The 17,976-nt window shown below is 40.2% G+C and overlaps 1 protein-coding gene and 2 long non-coding RNA genes across 3 annotated transcripts; 1 reads left to right on the top strand and 2 right to left on the bottom strand.

Moving 5' to 3' along the window:
* Nucleotides 1-3,755: 3,755 nt before the first annotated feature.
* On the bottom strand, nucleotides 3,756-6,047 carry LOC115194332 (uncharacterized). Its single transcript, XR_003878340.1, has 3 exons — nucleotides 5,911-6,047; nucleotides 4,017-4,051; nucleotides 3,756-3,870 (listed from the first exon to the last, which is right to left on the bottom strand). It is a non-coding gene; the product is annotated as an uncharacterized LOC115194332 (long non-coding RNA).
* Nucleotides 6,048-8,496: 2,449 nt separating this feature from the next.
* Nucleotides 8,497-10,030, top strand: LOC115194331 (uncharacterized). Its single transcript, XR_003878339.1, has 3 exons — nucleotides 8,497-9,197; nucleotides 9,358-9,440; nucleotides 9,591-10,030. It is a non-coding gene; the product is annotated as an uncharacterized LOC115194331 (long non-coding RNA).
* A 4,446-nt stretch (nucleotides 10,031-14,476) lies between these two features.
* Nucleotides 14,477-16,891, bottom strand: LOC115194329 (uncharacterized). Its single transcript, XM_029753955.1, has 6 exons — nucleotides 16,829-16,891; nucleotides 16,323-16,691; nucleotides 15,810-16,160; nucleotides 15,404-15,535; nucleotides 15,190-15,224; nucleotides 14,477-14,878 (listed from the first exon to the last, which is right to left on the bottom strand). Exons 1-6 carry the CDS (start codon nucleotides 16,869-16,871, stop codon nucleotides 14,738-14,740), a joined length of 1,071 nt encoding a protein of 356 aa, XP_029609815.1. The 5' UTR covers nucleotides 16,872-16,891; the 3' UTR covers nucleotides 14,477-14,737.
* Between the last annotated feature and the right edge of the window lie 1,085 nt (nucleotides 16,892-17,976).

Raw genomic sequence — 17,976 nt, 5'->3', positions numbered from 1 at the left:
AAACCAAAGCATGGATTGCTTTCATACCTTGTCCATAGAATGCTTATCGGGTAAGGAAACCAATATGTAACTATCCTGTTTAAGTGGACCAATGCTTACTGTGTAGGATATGTTGTGCAGGGTGTGTGAAGCATAGAGACTTTTTAGTGTCTAGATGCTCAATTCATTTTGTAGAACCATTGGGTAATTTTCTATCACCGGCTGGATAAAGAACGTACAATACTGAGCTTGCAGTGTCAAAACAGATGCATTCTCTTCAGTAAACAACATATGAAATGAAGAAATTGTTGTCTGGCAAGCGAACAATAGATTTTCAAACAGAGTGCAAACAGTAAAGAGCTACAGGCAGAGTACATGTACCTGTATAGGCTCTTGGTCTGAAACTCAGTTATCTTCCTTAGGCTTGGCCCAACCCCATGTAACAGTTACAGTACTCCTGATGACCTATAGGAGGTCTGTTTGGTTTACAACAGGTCTTGATATGTACCAGGGGAAACAGTGGTGGAGTATCATGGGTGTATATGGGGGAATAACATACACTACAGAATGAAACAAGTCTATTTTATGTCAGTCTCATGAACTATCTTTCACAGAATCATGCTCTATCTGAAGTATAACACCTGTTAGCTTAGTATGGGTGTAACAGTTAACTGGGAAGACCTTCTGGCTGCAGCCTGGGATAAATAGATGCATCCTATTTAGACACTATAAGCTATTGATTGTAGTCCAATAATGAATTAAACCTGGCCTTCTGTTCAGTTTTGGTGATAATATACTGTGTGGGTCTTACATGTCAGTGGACTGTGTTGCTAATTGTCATTGTTGTGAACAACAATGAGAGAAAACAGTGACACCACACAGACATCCTGCTGAAAACCACATAGAGAGAGGATGTGTAGAAGGCTTTCACGCCTGTCCAAAGCACAGTAGCGGCCTCGTTTTGTGCTTACAGGAGACCAACGGGTTCAGGTACCTGTGAACAGCTAACTGTGTGCATGCATGGGTGGTTGTGATTAGCATGGTAACACCCACGTTTTGTGTCAGTTTAAATCTTCCCTTTGCAAGCTCTCTGCACAAAAGATGGAAGAAGTCTATTTTAGTCAGTATCAGTTGTTTAAATTGATATTTATTAATGCAAAAAGAAGCCACAGACAAGGTCGCAGCCATTAATACAAAAAATGCAATATCAAACAACTCAGAAATCTCAATAAATTCTAATTTGCAATACACAGTGATGATATATCCAACAATTACTGCAAAGACAATCTAAACTCTACAGACATTGGCCTTAGCTTTATGTATTTTCTGGTGAGGTAGATGATGATGAAGTTGGTCAGACAAAAGAGGAGAACTCCAGTTCTCATGATGGAGAGAAGGACCAGGATTGTCATCTGTGGATCAGAGTGACCACATTCAACATCCAGCTTGGTCCCGTTCCCAAACAGTATCTCCCCACATGAGGCCACAGCACAGTAGTAAGTCCCAGCATCAGAGAGGCTGATGTTCCTCTTGGGGAGGTTGTAGACACAGCTCTGTGTAGGAGACCCAGCCGCAGGGCTCTTCTCACACTGATCACTCCTGTCCTCATTGTTGTAAATGATTCCTGGATGGGATTCTCCTGAGCCATGTCTGAACCAATAGACACTGTGTTCTCCTGCACAGGTCTCAGTGTGTATTTTACAGTTCAGAGTCTTATTGCTATACTGACTCAGACACAGACTGATGAGTAAAATGCTGGTTCCTGGAATCTGCACCTTTTACACAATAAAACCAAGTTTCTAATAATTGTTTGTTATATTACAATATAACCACGTGGAGAGCCTGATAGTCACATGATAATAAATATATATATTTTTGAGATTTCTGTTAAAAAAAAATCTAAGACTGTACAGTGCACTACTTTTGAATAGGGCCCACAATATTTGGAAGCACACTTGTCATTTGGTTAATGCTGTGATCCATTATGTTTTGGCCCCCCGACCATCTGCTCAAGAAAAAATCAGCCCGTGGCTGAATCTAGTTGATGATCCCTGCCCTATAGTACATAGTGCACTTATTTTGACCAGAGCACATAGGGTGCCATTTTGGAAGCACATTTGTCATTTGGTTTATGCTGTAGGTAGAACAGGAGGTTGGTGGCACCTTCATTGGGGAGGATGGGCTTGTGGTAATGAATGGAGTGGAATCAGTGGAATGGTATGAAATACTTGAAACACATATTTACCAGGTGTTTGATGCCATTCCATTTGCTCCATTCTGGCCATTATTATGAGCTGTTCTCTCCTCAGCAGCCTGCTGTGGTAGGTAGAGCATGGTTTTGGGTCGTCTTGATGAGTGCATGTCTTTACTGCACCCTCATGTCCTCCTAAACAATGAGGACATGAAAACAACCGTGGGCCATACGTGTAAGAGGTCAAAATACACCTGTGACATTTGGTTATCAACTTCTTCTGAATCCCTCTGTTCAGAACAAATACAGAAATTGAAAAAGTGTATGATGACCAAAGACATCACAAGGCTCATCACAGGCCTTAGAAATACAATGAGACAAATTATCTGTATGCAAATCAAACTGCATTGGTTGCAAACCATAACACATAAAACACATAATGTCACAGGAAATATGAGATGTGAAATCAAAAGTACCTAAGAAAGAAAAGTTGTCTGTTTGTCTGTTTGTTAAGTTGTTGAGTGGAAACTTCTGACCACAGAGATCTTTATATGAGGTGTGTGTTGTTTTCCATCCCTGTTCACACCAGCGAGTTGACACTGACCACAGGTCGAGGATGTAACGTCTGCAGCGAATGCATCAGATGAGAGTCTGCAGAGAGAATTGACACCTGCCTCTGTACACTCAACATTAGAGCAGTAGGTCTATTGTTCATGGATGCATTTACTTTGCATTCAAATACATCATGCATGCACTATGACTGAAGTAGGCCTACTTCAAACCCCAGGTGTCCAAAATACAGTATCGCTGTACATAGTGCATTAAATTAAACTGTATTATTGTTTAGATGCCAAAAAGAGAGAGAGAGAGAGAGAGAGAGAGAGAGAGAGAGAGAGAGAGAGAGAGAGAGAGAGAGAGAGAGAGAGAAGCCTGGGGTAGTTTGGTTTTGGTCAGGTATTTGTTGTCTGGTGGTATGGATGGAAAGAGATGTGAGGCCTGATTGGTGAGAAGAGAGTGTGTGATTTAGATGCACAGAGAGAGAGAGAGTCAACATTATACACACAAACTACAAAACAAAATATTTTGTTCAATTTGTTATTTTTATTGGTTATTTCCCAATAAATATATAGTACAGTACATTACCACAAGTATTATTATGTAATCTAATTTACACAGAATTAGATATATTACCCCAGGGCTATGTCATCTTTAATTTAAAAATATGGTAAAATACTGGGAATCTATTCTATAGTTATTCTTTCTTTTTTTTATATTCCACTGTCTATTAGACAAATGTCATGAGAGGCCCAGCGATGTTCACCTCAGCAGGTCTCACTCAACACTGGGCTGCTCCTTCCTGTCACTCACACTACAGCAAGTGATGCGTTGCTCATTGGCCCCTCCTACCCTACCTCAGTGTCCAACCATGATGACTTTTCAAAAGTACATTTTTGACTGCTTGAAATTAGAGGGACAGAGGACAACAACAGTCAATTATAAAACAACTATTCAGTGTATTACATTAGTTCTTCATTAGTGCTACACTGAAATCAACATTAAAACATTTAGACATGATGTGTCAGTGTACACAACATGCTCCATCTCCATTATTAGACCTTTAGCTGTTTTCTTATTCCTTGGTCTCACCTGATGGAATCTCAACGCTGCGTACTTTAGAGAGTCTGGGTCCTGACCCGGATCTTGTAGAAAACAAATAATAATATTACACAAAACATGCAAATACTGTATCAACAAAACAAACACTTCTAAAAAAAATAGCTTTGTCCAAGTACTGTTATATTTAGAACATGTACACAAATCCAGTAAATATAAAATGTTCTATTACCTGGCTATTTTGTGGTTGTAGTTGAGCCTCAGTATCTGAATAAGTAAAGAGGAATTTCAGTCAGTACACAAACATTCATTTTATTTTTTGTTACCATGCCAACTTTTTGTCAGAGAGATACCCCAAGAGTGTGTGCTTGTGGTTTGCTCTCAATTTACACTGAGTGTACAAAACATTAAGAAGTCCTTTATAATTTTGAGTTGCATCCCTTTTGCCCTCAGAATAGCCTCAACTCATTGGGACATGGATTCTACAAGGTGTCGAAAACATTCCACAGGGATAATGGCCCATGTTGACTCCAATGCTTCCAACAGTTGTGCCAAGTTGGCTGGATATCCTTTGGGTGGTGGACCATTCTTGATACACACAGGAAACTGTTGAGCATAAAACAAGCCAGCAGCGATGTAGTTCTTGACGCACTCAAACCGGTGTGCCTGGAACCTACTACCATACCCCATTCAAAGGCAGTTAAATATTTTGTCTTGTCCATTCACCCTCTGAATGGCACACCAGAGGTCTCTTCACAGTCCCCAAGACGAGAGCAGACTATGGGAGGTGCACAGTACTACATAGAGCCATGACTGCGTAGTACTCTATTCCACATCAAGTAACTCATGAAAGCTGTCAAATTAGATTTACAAAACAGATAAAAATGCACCTTATGGAACAGCGGGGACTGTGAAGAGGCACACACAGGCACAGACACACGCATACACACACACATGATAACATACACAATATGTGGTAGTAGAGTAGTGGCCTCAGGGCACACACTGAATGTGTTGTGAAATCTCTTTAACAAGTGACATCAAGAAGGGATCATAGCTTGCTGGATTCACCTGATCAGTCTATGTCATGGAAAAAGCAGGTATTCTTAATGTTTTGAACACTCAGTTGATAGTCTAATAATCTGAGACATACACCTTCTAGAAAACTCTCATGGTCTTCCATTGTAACTTTATTGTGTGTGTTTGCATCTCGTCAGATCCTGAGGACCAGGATGAGGATGACTATCAGGAGAACAGTAGTCACAACACCCAGGATCATGGTGATTTCTTCATTCTCTCCTACAGGACCGATAGTTCTATTAAAATGTCCTATTAGATGAAATGTAATTAAATCCGTTTGTGATCCTTTAATGATAGAACTAAAAATGTAAAAATTGTTCTGCATCTACATGGAAAGAAAGAGAAACCCACTCTTTCTTTTCCTCATGTTTTTTGTGTCCTATAACATCAGGATTAGTAGAATATATAATTGGTTTTTCTCAAAATTATAATGATAAAAATTATGGCCAGCAATGGTTTGCCTTTCTTTTGTGATAACTCCTGATTAGCTTGTTAAACATTTTCAAATGTATCAAAAGCCAGACAAATAGCGGAAAACGTACATTGAATGTTTTGACATGTAGCCTTGTGGAAACAATACACAGAAATACAGGCTACTGTCAGCTATTTCTACTTTTTTGATTTTGAGAAAGATAGTGGTGTTGCTGCTATACATTTCCAAATGACTACTTTTAAAACATTGTTGTGCCAAACTGTCGATGGATGTGAGCCGTACATAGTCGAGAGACACACAGGCTCTGATCCGTTGACTTGTTTGAACCAGGCTGTGTGTCCTGGAACTGTTGTAACATTAGAACACTGCAAGGTGATGGTAACCCCAGTACGGACCACTAAAGTCCGAAACTGACTAACCAAAACCAGGACCAAACCTTAAACACAAATAATGTACTCTTCAGAAATAAGCAAACAAATGTAACATTTTGAAAATGAGCTAAGTTACTGTGCTAAGATTCTGTTGGAATATATGCTGTCTTCAAAGCAGATTCTAGGATGGACGATGCAGTCAGTCTTGTTATCTATGTTAGGTTTAACAGTAGCCTACTTACTCAATCCATCGACCAGTAGAGCTGGAATATAGGTTGTGGCAGATGGCAGGGAGAAGTGAGGGGAGTGGTGATTGAAGGAAGATATCTTGCAGCCCACTGGCTCCACCCCTGAGCCTTATATGGGCTTTCTGCCCCAATGAGGCAAAGCTGGTCATTCGTTAAGCCATTGAGTGCTTTGGTATGAAAGAGGAAGCGGGCTGCAGAACTGGGAGAGAAGGATAGAGAGGGAAACATGTTATGGAGCTTGTGCGAAGCAGGAGCATGGGGATTTCAATGGTAGGGGGTATTGTAGTTAGTATTGGACCACAATGTCTACTGAAAGCAGAAGTGATACTCCTACAGGCATTTCTATGTGGAATGTAAAAACCGAAGTATATGCAAGTGAAGTCAAAGTTGAGATAGTTGACTTATTATAAAACACACCACAGAATTTGAAACATTTGGGAAGCTGTTTGGGCTGCTGTCCACAAAGCTTCCCCATAAACATACTGTAAAAATAATCTAGTTGTTTCAACTACATATTATTAAGTAACTGGTTCCACATGTTCATTTATACAGTAATTAATATTGAACATGTCCTAATATGGAATTTCAACCCACAACCTCTGTTTACAGCATTGCAATCTTAAGGAGTAACATCAAAACAGAGTAATTGCCCCACAAATAGACAACTATACAGAAAAACATAACATTTTATTTATAAGGAAATCAAATCAATGATGAGAGAATAGTCAGTCTAACTGATAATTGGCACAGACATGGGGGCATAGCTGGAAGATCAGTGTAGCCATGAACCAAGAGGTTGTGAGTTTAAATCCCAGGTGAGGACATGTTGAATAATAAGAACTGTAGAAATAAACATGCACAATGTGTGTCAAATATGTAAGTTGAAATTATATTTTAAGAGCACTGTGTGTGAGTAACTATTTGCACAGCCTTTTTTAGTTAATATGCCCAAATAATAATTGATAGTTGAATGAACCTGTGAGACAAGTTGAGCAAACATATCATTTTACATTTTAAATTGACTGAAGTTGGAGCTAACAATTTTTTTATTGTTCAGGTTACACTTGGACCCAAAAGTTGAGTAAACTAAAAGGAGCGGGACAGTAATCCGGACGCTTATAAGACATCTTGCCACGCCCTCTGACGAACCATCAAACAGGCAAAGCATCAACACAGGACTAAGACCAAATCCTACTACAACGGCTCTGATGCTCGTCGGATGTGGCATGGCTTGCAAACTATTACGGATTACAAATGGTAGGGAAAGGAAAACCAATCCACGAACTGCCCAGTGACACGAGCCTACTAGATGAGCTAAATCCCTTCTATGCTCACTTCGAGGCAAGCAACACTGAACCATGCAGGAGAGCACAAGCTGTTCTGGATGACTGTGTGATTGCGCTCTCCATAGCCGATGTGAGTAAGACCTTTAAACAGGTTAACATTCACAAGGGCGCAGGGCCAGACGGATTACCAGGACGCGTACTCAGAGCACCCTGGACCCACTCAAATTCGCATACCGCCCCAACAGATCCATAGATGACGCACTCTCTATTGCACTCCCCACTGACCTTTCCCACCTGGACAAGAGGAACACCTATGTGAGAATGCTTTTCATTGACTACAGCTCAGCGTTCAACACCATAGTGCCTTCCCAAGCTCATCACTCAGCTAAGGACCTGACCGCAAGGCCCTGCAGAGGGTAGTTCGTACAGTCAAGAATATCATTGCGGCTGAGCTCCCTGCCATCCAGGACCTTTATACCAGGCTGTGACAGAGGAAAGAGCTAAAAATGGTCAAAGACTACAGCCACCCAAGTCACTGGAAACCATGTGTTTGATGTATTTGTTACCATTCCACTAATTCCACTCCAGTCATTACCATGAGTCCGTTCTCCCTAATTAACCTCCTGTGCTCATAACATACGCTGCTGCTACTGCTTATTATCTGTCACTTTATTCCTAGTTATATGTACATATCTACCTCAATTAACTCGTACCCCTGCATACGACTCGCTACTGTTACCCCGTGCATGTAGCCAAGTTATTGTTGCTCATTGTGTACTTATTATTACTTTTATTACTTTTATTTAATTTCCTATTTTATTTCTCTCTGACTTGGTAGTGAAGGGCTCATGAGTAAGCATTTCACTTTTAGCTACACCTGTTGTTTACTAAGCATGTGACGGATAACATTTGATTTGAATAATTATTTGAAACAACAACATTTGTGGGTGCTTTATTTTTTTTAAAGCATGGTTATAGCTGCTGGGAATGCTTTATTTGGATAGTCCCTACAGATAGTCGATGGATGTTCAACTAACTATCCACTAACCTTAGCCCTGGCCATAGCCCCAGTCCTAACCCTAAAGCTAACCTTATAGCCCTAATCCTAACTCTAAAGCGAACCCTATAGCCCTAGTCCTAACCCTAAAGCTAACCCTATATCCCTAGTCCTAACCCTAAAGCTAACCCTATAGCCCTAGTCCTAACCCTAAAGCTAACCCTATAGCCCTAGTCCTAACCCTAAAGCTAACCCTATTGCCCTAGTCCTAAACCTAAAGCTAACCCTATAGCCCTAGTCCTAACCCTAAAGCTAACTCTATAGCCCTAGTCCTAACCCTAAAGCTAACCCTATAGCCCTAGTCCTAACCCTAAAGCTAACCCTAGAGCCCCAGTCATAACCCTAAAGCTAACCCTATAGCCCTAGTCCTAACCCTAAAGCTAACCCTATAGCCCCAGTCATAACCCTAAAGCTAACCCTATAGCCCTAGTCCTAACCCTAAAGCTAACCCTAGAGCCCCAGTCATAACCCTAAAGCTAACCCTATAGCCCTAGTCCTAACCCTAAAGCTAACCCTAGAGCCCCAGTCATAACCCTAAAGCTAACCCTATAGCCCTAGTCCTAACCCTAAAGCTAACCCTATAGCCCCAGTCATAACCCTAAAGCTAACCCTATCCCGGCTGTAGCTACAGCTACAAAGGTAGACAGGTCTTTTCAGAGACAGGTCTTATAGTTCATGATCAAAGCCTGCAGCTCTGTCTGAGTGTCAGAGCTACTAGCCAATAATATCAGGTCATCTCTGGCTCCAGACTTGTAGTTCCTGTCACCTCACACTGTGGTTGATGCTCGTCATCTTTTTAATGTCAGTTAGACCTTGGAGAACAAACTGCAAGAAAGGGGCATAGCTGACACCTATAAAGGAATTTTTTCACACGTTTGAGTCTGATACAGCAACAAACTGCGGTTGAAGCCTATTCATGATGGACTTTGGAGAAAAAGGTACATTCATTATGACAATTGTATTTTGTTTTATCTTCAAAATACGGTTAATTTATGTACAAATCCTTTAGGTACAGTTTAAAAACCAGAAACAGATAAGAATGTTCACCTCCTGATGTGTATGACAGCTAACTCCTTGTCTCTCACTCTTATCTGACAGACAATATGACCAGTATATACATTAGAAGGACAATGATGAAAGTGTCTGTTATATGAAGAAAATCTATCTGTTATTCTGAACAGGTAAAGCTAGGGGTAATAAGAGTGCAAACTTACTATTTAAAGGGGACAATCATGCTGACGTATTTAAGAAAACAGATATTTGAGTTCTTACAGTACATGCATGAACTGTGATATGTGGATTCTTTATTAATATAAATATTTATCTTTCAGCTTTGTCTCTTTCTGTTGTTGTCACTCAGTCTGATGTTTGGAGCACCTTCACTCTTGAAGACACAGTTGATTTGGAATGCTTCATCACTGTGTATGACGATGCCAGGACAAGCCCCAGATGTTATCTCTGTATTCCCACTGCAATTGTCTTTGGAGAGTTTGACAAAAAGCTTTGCTTTGCTACAAGGAAGAGTGGCACCAGATTTGTGCTGACCATCGCAGATTCCACGGCATCCAACATGGGATGTATTACTGTGCTGCAATTGATTATGAAAGCATGATCTTCGGGAGTAGTGTTTTTCTGATACATCAGGGTATGCATTCAGGTGTTTTATCTTCTCTTTTAGCAAATATATGTTGTAATTGGAAATTGTGCAAGTCATTGATAGTAAAGTGATTTTATAGTCCTTGAAAAGATACAGATTCCAGGACCCAGCATGTTGTACATAAGTCTGTGTCTGAGTCAGTCCAGCCAGAAGACTCTGAACTGTACAATACACACTGAGACCTGTGCAGGAGAACACAGTGTATATTGGTTCAGACATGGCTCAGGAGAATCCCATCCAGGAATCATTTACACCCATGGAGACAGGAGTGATCAGTGTGAGAAGAGCCCTGAGGCTGGGTCTCCTACACAGAGCTGTGTCTACAACCTCCCCAAGAGGAACCTCAGCCTCTCTGATGCTGGGACTTACTACTGTGCTGTGGCCTTATGTGGGGAGATACTGTTTGGGAACGGGACCACGCTGGATGTTGAAGGTAGCTTACATTTCTTAAACCATATGCTATTATTAGAAAGACATTAACATTATATTTCATTATTGATGACACATTATCGACAACTGCCCATAGCACTATAGTGGAGTTAAACAGTATATGACATTATTTTCAGATGGTGACATTGATCCATAGATGACAATCCTGGTCCTTCTCTCCATCATAAGAACTGGAGTTCTCCTCTGCTGTCCTACCACCACCAGAAAATAGATAAAGCTATGGCCAATATCAATAGACTGTATGTAGTTTGTTAATTGCTTTCGCCAAATCTCTGTGTATGCACTTATTGTCTAAGCATGAATAAATAGTACTGTGAACATTGATACTGACTTAAGTCGTTCTTTTTGAGTGAATGGGTCAGAGGTGACAGAAGTTTTCATGAAGGAAAAGAGTTTAAAAACTATTGAGATTACACCCAATCTGAGTATGCACTTTCTTCTATTGTTGAACACTTCAGGTTATGGGAAAGGCTTTTAGCTTGTCTGCACTTCTAACTGAGCAGCAGGGTTCTGGTTATTATCTTCCAGTTGAGGAGAGGTGTGAAAAGAACGTGTGTGGTTTTGATGCACTGACAGGTTTTGTGAGAGCTGAAGGCCAGTCTTATTTTAGTGCAGGTTGTTTGTCTTCAGCAAAGATATGACGCAAGATTTGTCGCAAGATATGTCTACTGTCTCCATCTCACATCCCCTTACGGTTAACCACCCCTCAAATCACCCACGCATTTCTACTTACACATGTCACGTGGTGGAAAAGTGACCAGGTTCTTTTGAGCAGCCACACTCATAGACAAAAAGCAGTGCTATCTAGAACCTAAAAGGGTTATTCGGCTGTCCCATAGACGCACCGTTTGAAAAACCATTTTGGTTCCAGGTAGAACTTTTTCAACAAATACAATTTGTTGGGCAGGCGGGCAGAGCGAGAGAGAGAGAAAAGAGACAGACACTCATCCCCCCAGTGTTAGTCTGAGAGGCCCAGTGATGTTCACCTCAGTAGGTCTCAATCATCACTGAACTGCTCCTCCCGGTCACTCACACCAAAGGAAATGATGCATTCTTCACTGGCCCCTCCTGTACCTCAGACACCAATCATATTCTCCTTATAAAGGCGACTAGCTGCTTTTCAGAAGAGGGGGCTGTGATCAGTGCAGTCATGACAGGAATACTAAGTGGAGAATAACATCATGACCAACAAAATTGTGGAGGATTTGATTAAGTAATCAATGTAATAAAATTGTCCAATGCTGGGTACTTTTTACTTTACGGCCAACTCATTAAAGAATAACCAAATCACTAATACACACAGCAGTGACCTAAGCTAAGAGAGGCCAAAAGAGGCACCTACTCCTCTGTGGCCATTAAACAGTTGTGGTTTGAGTCTAACTCCCCTCTCTAACCACCCCTGTACCACTGAGCTGTGTGGCCTAACAGAGTGGAAGAGGGCTACAGTGGACCTGAGGTAGAACGCACAGAAACTACAGAGATATTTACTGATTTAGATTTCAATACATTTGATTTAACTACACATACAATATAGAATGATTTAAACTTGTATTCAAAGATATGGCAAACCACTTGTCCTCCTCTCCATCACGTTTTCCACATTTTGTTACGTTACAGCCTTATTCTAAAATTGATTAAATTCAACATTTTCTTCATCAATTTACACACAATACCCCATAATGATGATGTGAAAACAGGTTTTTAGAATTTTTTGCAAATGTATTACAAAGTAAAAAACAGAAATACCTTATTTACATAAGTATTCAGACCCTTTGCTTTAAGTCTCAAAATTGAGCTATGGGGCATCCTGTTTTCCTTGATCATCGATGAGATAATTTTACAACTTGATTGGAGTCCACCTGTGGTAAATTTAATTGATTGGACATGATTTGGAAAGGCACACACCTGTCTATATAAGGTCCCACAGTTGACAGTTCATGTCAAAGCAAAAACCAAGCCATGGGGTTGAAGGAATTGTCTGTAGACAATTATGCAGAATTGAAGGCTCCCAAAAACACAGTGGCCTCCATATTTCTTAAATGGAAGACGTTTGGAACCACCAATACTCTTCCTAGAGCTGGCCGCCGGCCAAACTGACCAACTAGGGGAGAATGGATCCCGATGGTCACTCTGACAGAGCTCTAGAGTTCCTCTGTGGAGAAGGATAACCATCTCTGCAGCACTCCACCAATCAGGCCTTTGAAGAATCTCAAATATATTTAGATTTTTTGGTTACTGCATGATTCCATAGATGTTATTTCAAAGTTTTGATGTCTTCACCATTATTCTCCAATGTAGAAAATAATAAAAATAAAGAAAAACCCTTGAATGAGAAGGTGTGTCCAAATATTTGACTGGTACTGTATACAGTTGAAGTCGGAAGTTTACATACACCTTAGCCAAATACATGTAAACTCAGATTTTCACAATTCGTGACATTTAATCATAGTAAAAATTCCCTGTCTTGGGTCAGTTTGGATCACCACTTTATTTTAAGAATGTGAAATGTCAGAATAATAGTAAAGAGAATGATTTATTTCAGCTTTAATTTCTTTCATCACATTCCCAGTGAGTCCGAAGTTTACATGCACTCAATTAGTATTTGGAAGCATTGCCTTTATATTGTTTAACTTGGGTAAAATGTTTCGGGTAGCTTTCCACAAGCTTCCCACAATAAGTTCCTCCTGACAGAGCTGGTGTAACTGAGTCAGGTTTGTAGGCCTCCTTGCTCGAACACACATTTTCAGTTCTGCCCACAAATATTCTATGGGATTGAGGTCAGGGCTTTGTGATGGCCATAACTTTGGAAGTATGCTTGGGGTCATTGTCCATTTGGAAGACCCATTTGCGACCAAGCTTTAACTTCCTGACTGATGTCTTGAGATGTTGCTTCAATATATCCACATAATTCTCCTCCCTCATGATGCCATCTATTTTGTGAAGTACACCAATCCCTCCTGCAACAAAGCACCCCCACAACATGATGCTGCCACCCCCGTGCTTCACAGTTGGGATGGTGTTCTTCGGCTTGCAAGCCTCCCCCTTTTTCCTCCAAACATAACGATGGTCATTATGGCCAAACAGTTCTATTTTTGTTTCATCAGACGAGAGGACATTTCTCCCAAAAGTATGATCTTTGTCCCCATGTGCAGTTGCAAACCATAGTCTGGCTTTTTTATGGCGGGTTTGGAGCAGTGGCTTCTTCCTTGCTAAGCAGCCTTTCAGGTTATGTCGATATAGGACTCCATTTACTGTGGATATAAATAGTTTTGTACCTGTTTCCTCCAGCATCTTCACAAGGTCCTTTGCTGTTGTTCTGGGATTGATTTGCACTTTTCGCACCAAAGTACGTTCATCTCTAGGAGAAAGAACGCGTCTCCTTCCTGAGCGGTATGACGGCTGCGTGGTCCCATGGTGTTTATACTTGCGTACTATTGTTTGTACAGATGAACGTGGTACCTTAAGGCATTTGGAAATTGCTCCCAAGGATGAACCAGACTTGTGCAGGTCTATCATTTTTTTCTGAGGTCTTGGCTGTTTTCTTTTGATTTTCTCATGATGTCAAGCAAAGAGGCACTGAGTTTGAAGTTAGGCCTTGAAATTCATCCACAGGTACACCTCCAATTGACTCAAATAATGTCAATTAGGCTATCAGAAACTTCTAAAGCCATGACATCATTATCTGGAATTTTCCAAGCTGTTTAAAGGCACAGTCAACTTAGTGTATGTAAACTTCTGACCCACTGGAATTGTGATAAAGTGAATTATAAGTGAAATAATCTGTCTGTAAACAATTGTTGGAAAAATGACTTGTGTCATGCACAAAGTAGATGTCCTAACCGACTTGCCAAAACTATAGTTTGTTAACAAGAAATTTGTGGAGTGGTTGAAAAATGTGTTTTAATGGCCCAATTTAAGATTATGTAAACTTCCGTTTTCAACGGTATATATATATATGTGGTATGTCGAGTCAGAATGATCTTTACATTGTGTAAGCTAATGGTATGATGGGTTTCTGGCTGATGGAGCCTGACACACATTCAGCTAAACTGCTATTCTTTTTAATCCTGTGGTAACATATATGTACTTTACAGAGGAAACAGAGATGTATGGAGGGTTAAAATATTATAGTTTATTATGATAAAAAAACATAATCATACAGCAAACAAGGGATCCTCTATCAGAGAATGTATATTAATTAAAAGCACAAGTAAAAGGTTGGAATATTTGGTGCGTTACAGGATAATCATATAAATCTAACATATAGACATTGTCAAAATTACATACATTTCAGTTACTAACAGTCATTTTATTACAAGGAGTAAACTGGTTCTGCTTGGAGTCTTTGTGACAGTGGTGATACTGTGTTTCTCACTCCTGCTGAAGGTACCTGACCTCAGAGTACACTGCATCCTCTCTGCTGGTCTTCTCTCTTGTTCTTCTGGAGGAGGAAGAGTTCTTCTTGGGAGTGAAAGTTACAGCGGCGTAGTTCAACACGTCACTGTCTTGATTCTGTGAGAGGTGAAACCATGGCAAAATGCATTGTGATGCTAGATGCTATATGACATTTTATTTTCTCCTCTACAAAAGACCTGTCAAACACACTGTACACCCACTAAATGACCTTACAGTCAGTGGAACAGTGACAGAGAGAAGTTCCATGGAAAAAAGTAACAACCATCACAAAGAAAATAAAGTTATCTAGTACAGTGATCTATTACTTCCAAGTTGAATACTAGTTGTAAGGAAACCTAAATGGCAGTTGTAAAGAGACACTTTTGTGTAAAAACTGAGAATATATTCATGAACGTTTATGAATTTACCTGATTCCCCTGGGATGTTGGACCATCTTTCCTCCCTTCAGAGATTGAAACAGAGGAAGGCCATTTATTATTTTTAAGACAATATATTTTTCTGTTTAACCTCATGTAGTTAATTGACAATGCTTATAAGTTAGATATTAAATTGATGTTTACAGACTATACATGTTATACATATACATGAAGCGTTAGACATGATATAAAGTAAAATAACTACCTCTGTGATGTCTGTTCAGATTCTTGTAAAGCGCCCAGGCAAGCAGAAGGGTCACTATCCCTACAACGATGTTGGACACGACCAAGGCCAGAACAGTAGGACTTAGATCAAATGGAGAATCATGCTCTGGAACTGTGAAAGGGTATCAGTAGATTCATATTGTATTCATGAACGTTTAGGTAAAATAGGATACTTGTAAACTAATCAATTTCAAAATAAAAGTCCCCATTGTAGAGACAAACATTTTTTACGAAATACATTGTGCCAAAATAAAGGTCCTACTAAAACTAAGGCTACCGTGTTATAGGAGCATGAATTGGTTGAAACAAAAATCAATAATTTTGAGCTATGTGGCATACATTCAAATGTCTTTGTGGCAATGTATAGCAGAGGAAATTGGAATTACTTTGAATGTCCAGCTTGGTCCCTTTCCCAAACAGTATCTCCCCACATAAGGCCACAGCACAGTAGTAAGTCCCAGCATCAGAGAGGCTGAGGTTCCTCTTGGGGAGGTTGTAGACACAGTTCTGTGTAGGAGACCCAGCCTCAGGGCTCTTCTCACACTCATCACTCCTGTCTCCATGGGTGTAAATGATTCCTGGATGGGATTCTCCTGAGCCATGTCTGAACCAATAGACACCGTGTTCTCCTGCACAGGTCTCAGTGTGTATTGTACAGTTCAGAGTCACAACGTCTCCTGGCTGGACTGACTCAGACAGAGATTGCTGGAGTATAGGCATGTTTCTGGAACCTGAACCTGACAAAAAGGTAAACTAACCCATTCATTTCTAGATTATCACGGTAGCAAGTATTTTAATTTATCATTTATTAAATTAAGATCTCATCAGATTAACATAATAGCACATTTTTACACCGTATATCTGTAAATTCAGATTTAAAACAAAAACTTTCTATGTACCTTCTACAATGAGAATAGCTCCTTTTCCAAACTCCACCCTATTGGTATAAGCATTTCCACAGTAGTATGTGCCGGAGTCAGAGAGTTGCATGTCTGAGATCCTTAGGTGATTCTTTTTTGGGCCATTTTCCACTGAGAAGCGAGGGTTATCCTTAAACTCATAGTAGAACGTTGCATTCCTGTCATACTTATAATGAACGGTTGAGAAGAGCTGAAGTTTATCTCCCAAGGTTTGCTTGTACCAGGAGAAATGCATGGCCATTTCGCCTTCATAGAAGCAACGCAAAATCATTGTGTCTCCAATTTTGGCTGACATGAGACCACTCTCCTGACGTATGGATAAAGATTCAATCCCAGCTACCCCGTGAACTAGAGAACATAAAAATATATTAGCTGTTACATACCTCAAATACAACTTTGGATTCTCAAAGTGTCTGTAAAGTAATAATTGGAATCCTTATGTCTCCAAATCATCACATAAGCAGTGAAATATTAGATGGACTTACCCATCTTTAGGAGAAGTGGAAATATCAGACACAGTGAGATCATCTTTAAAGTTGTCAGCTCTTCACAACTTGGGTCTTGAGTGGAAAGAGTCCACCCATGTAGACAACACTTCAACAATGGAGTTACAGGTGATTGGTCGAACTGGACCGCATCATATTTGTTGACGACTCATTCATTCATGACTATGGTCTTTAACTGTGCATTTTACAGTTCAGAGACTCCTGGCTGGACTTATAGGTATATAATCATTGACGTTTGGCATCCATTATTCTTTATTACTGCAGCTACTGTTGTCTAAGAGACACATAGTGTGAGGGACTTTGATGGTATGACACTCTCATCCTCTAGAGCTTCTATCACCACACAGTCACTTCACCTCACCAAAGACATACATGGAAAAAACACAGCAAACACAATGCAGTAGTCTTATTTTAGTGATCTCTCATTCAGGATTTACACTCAATTGGATGGATATAAATTCCTCTCATTATATTGTTATTAATGACACAGATTCTTCTAGGCCTAGATGATAATGATACGTTACAGTTAACACTGTGGGTTGTGTTTGACTAAGAACTTCTGATCTCTAGGTCAAAGGACCTTTTTTTCACATATTTCAGTCCAATTTATATACATACATAAGCTGCCTCATCAACAGAGTTGGTTAACTGTTGCTAAAATGGTCAACTTGAAGTGCAAGTATTATAGCCTACAGTATGAGAGAACTAAGAGTTCTGAGACTTCCGGCTGAAAACCACAGAAAGAGAGAAACAGTGAGAGAGAGTGAGAGCGAGAGAGAGAGAGAGCGAGAGAGCGAGAGAGCGAGAGAGAGATGCAGCTTAAGCCCCACCCTCTTCAACATATATATAAACGAATTGGCGAGGGCACTAGAACAGTCTGCAGCACCCATCCTCACATTACCAGAATCTGAAGTCAAATGTCTACTGTTTGCTGATGATCTGTTGCTTCTGTCACCAACCAAGGAGGGCCTACAGCAGCACCTAAATCTTCTGCACAGATTCTGTAAGACCTGGGCCCTGACAGTAAATCTCAGTAAGACAAAAATAATGGTGTTCCAAAAAAAGTCCAGTTGCCAGGACCACAAATACAAATTCCATCTAGACACCATTGCCCTAGAGCACACAAA

Source organism: Salmo trutta, chromosome 5, assembly GCF_901001165.1.
Source record: "Salmo trutta chromosome 5, fSalTru1.1, whole genome shotgun sequence".
NCBI lineage: Eukaryota > Metazoa > Chordata > Actinopteri > Salmoniformes > Salmonidae > Salmo > Salmo trutta.
Note: the sequence above shows the minus strand (reverse complement) of the source record. Positions and strands in the feature narration are given on the sequence as shown.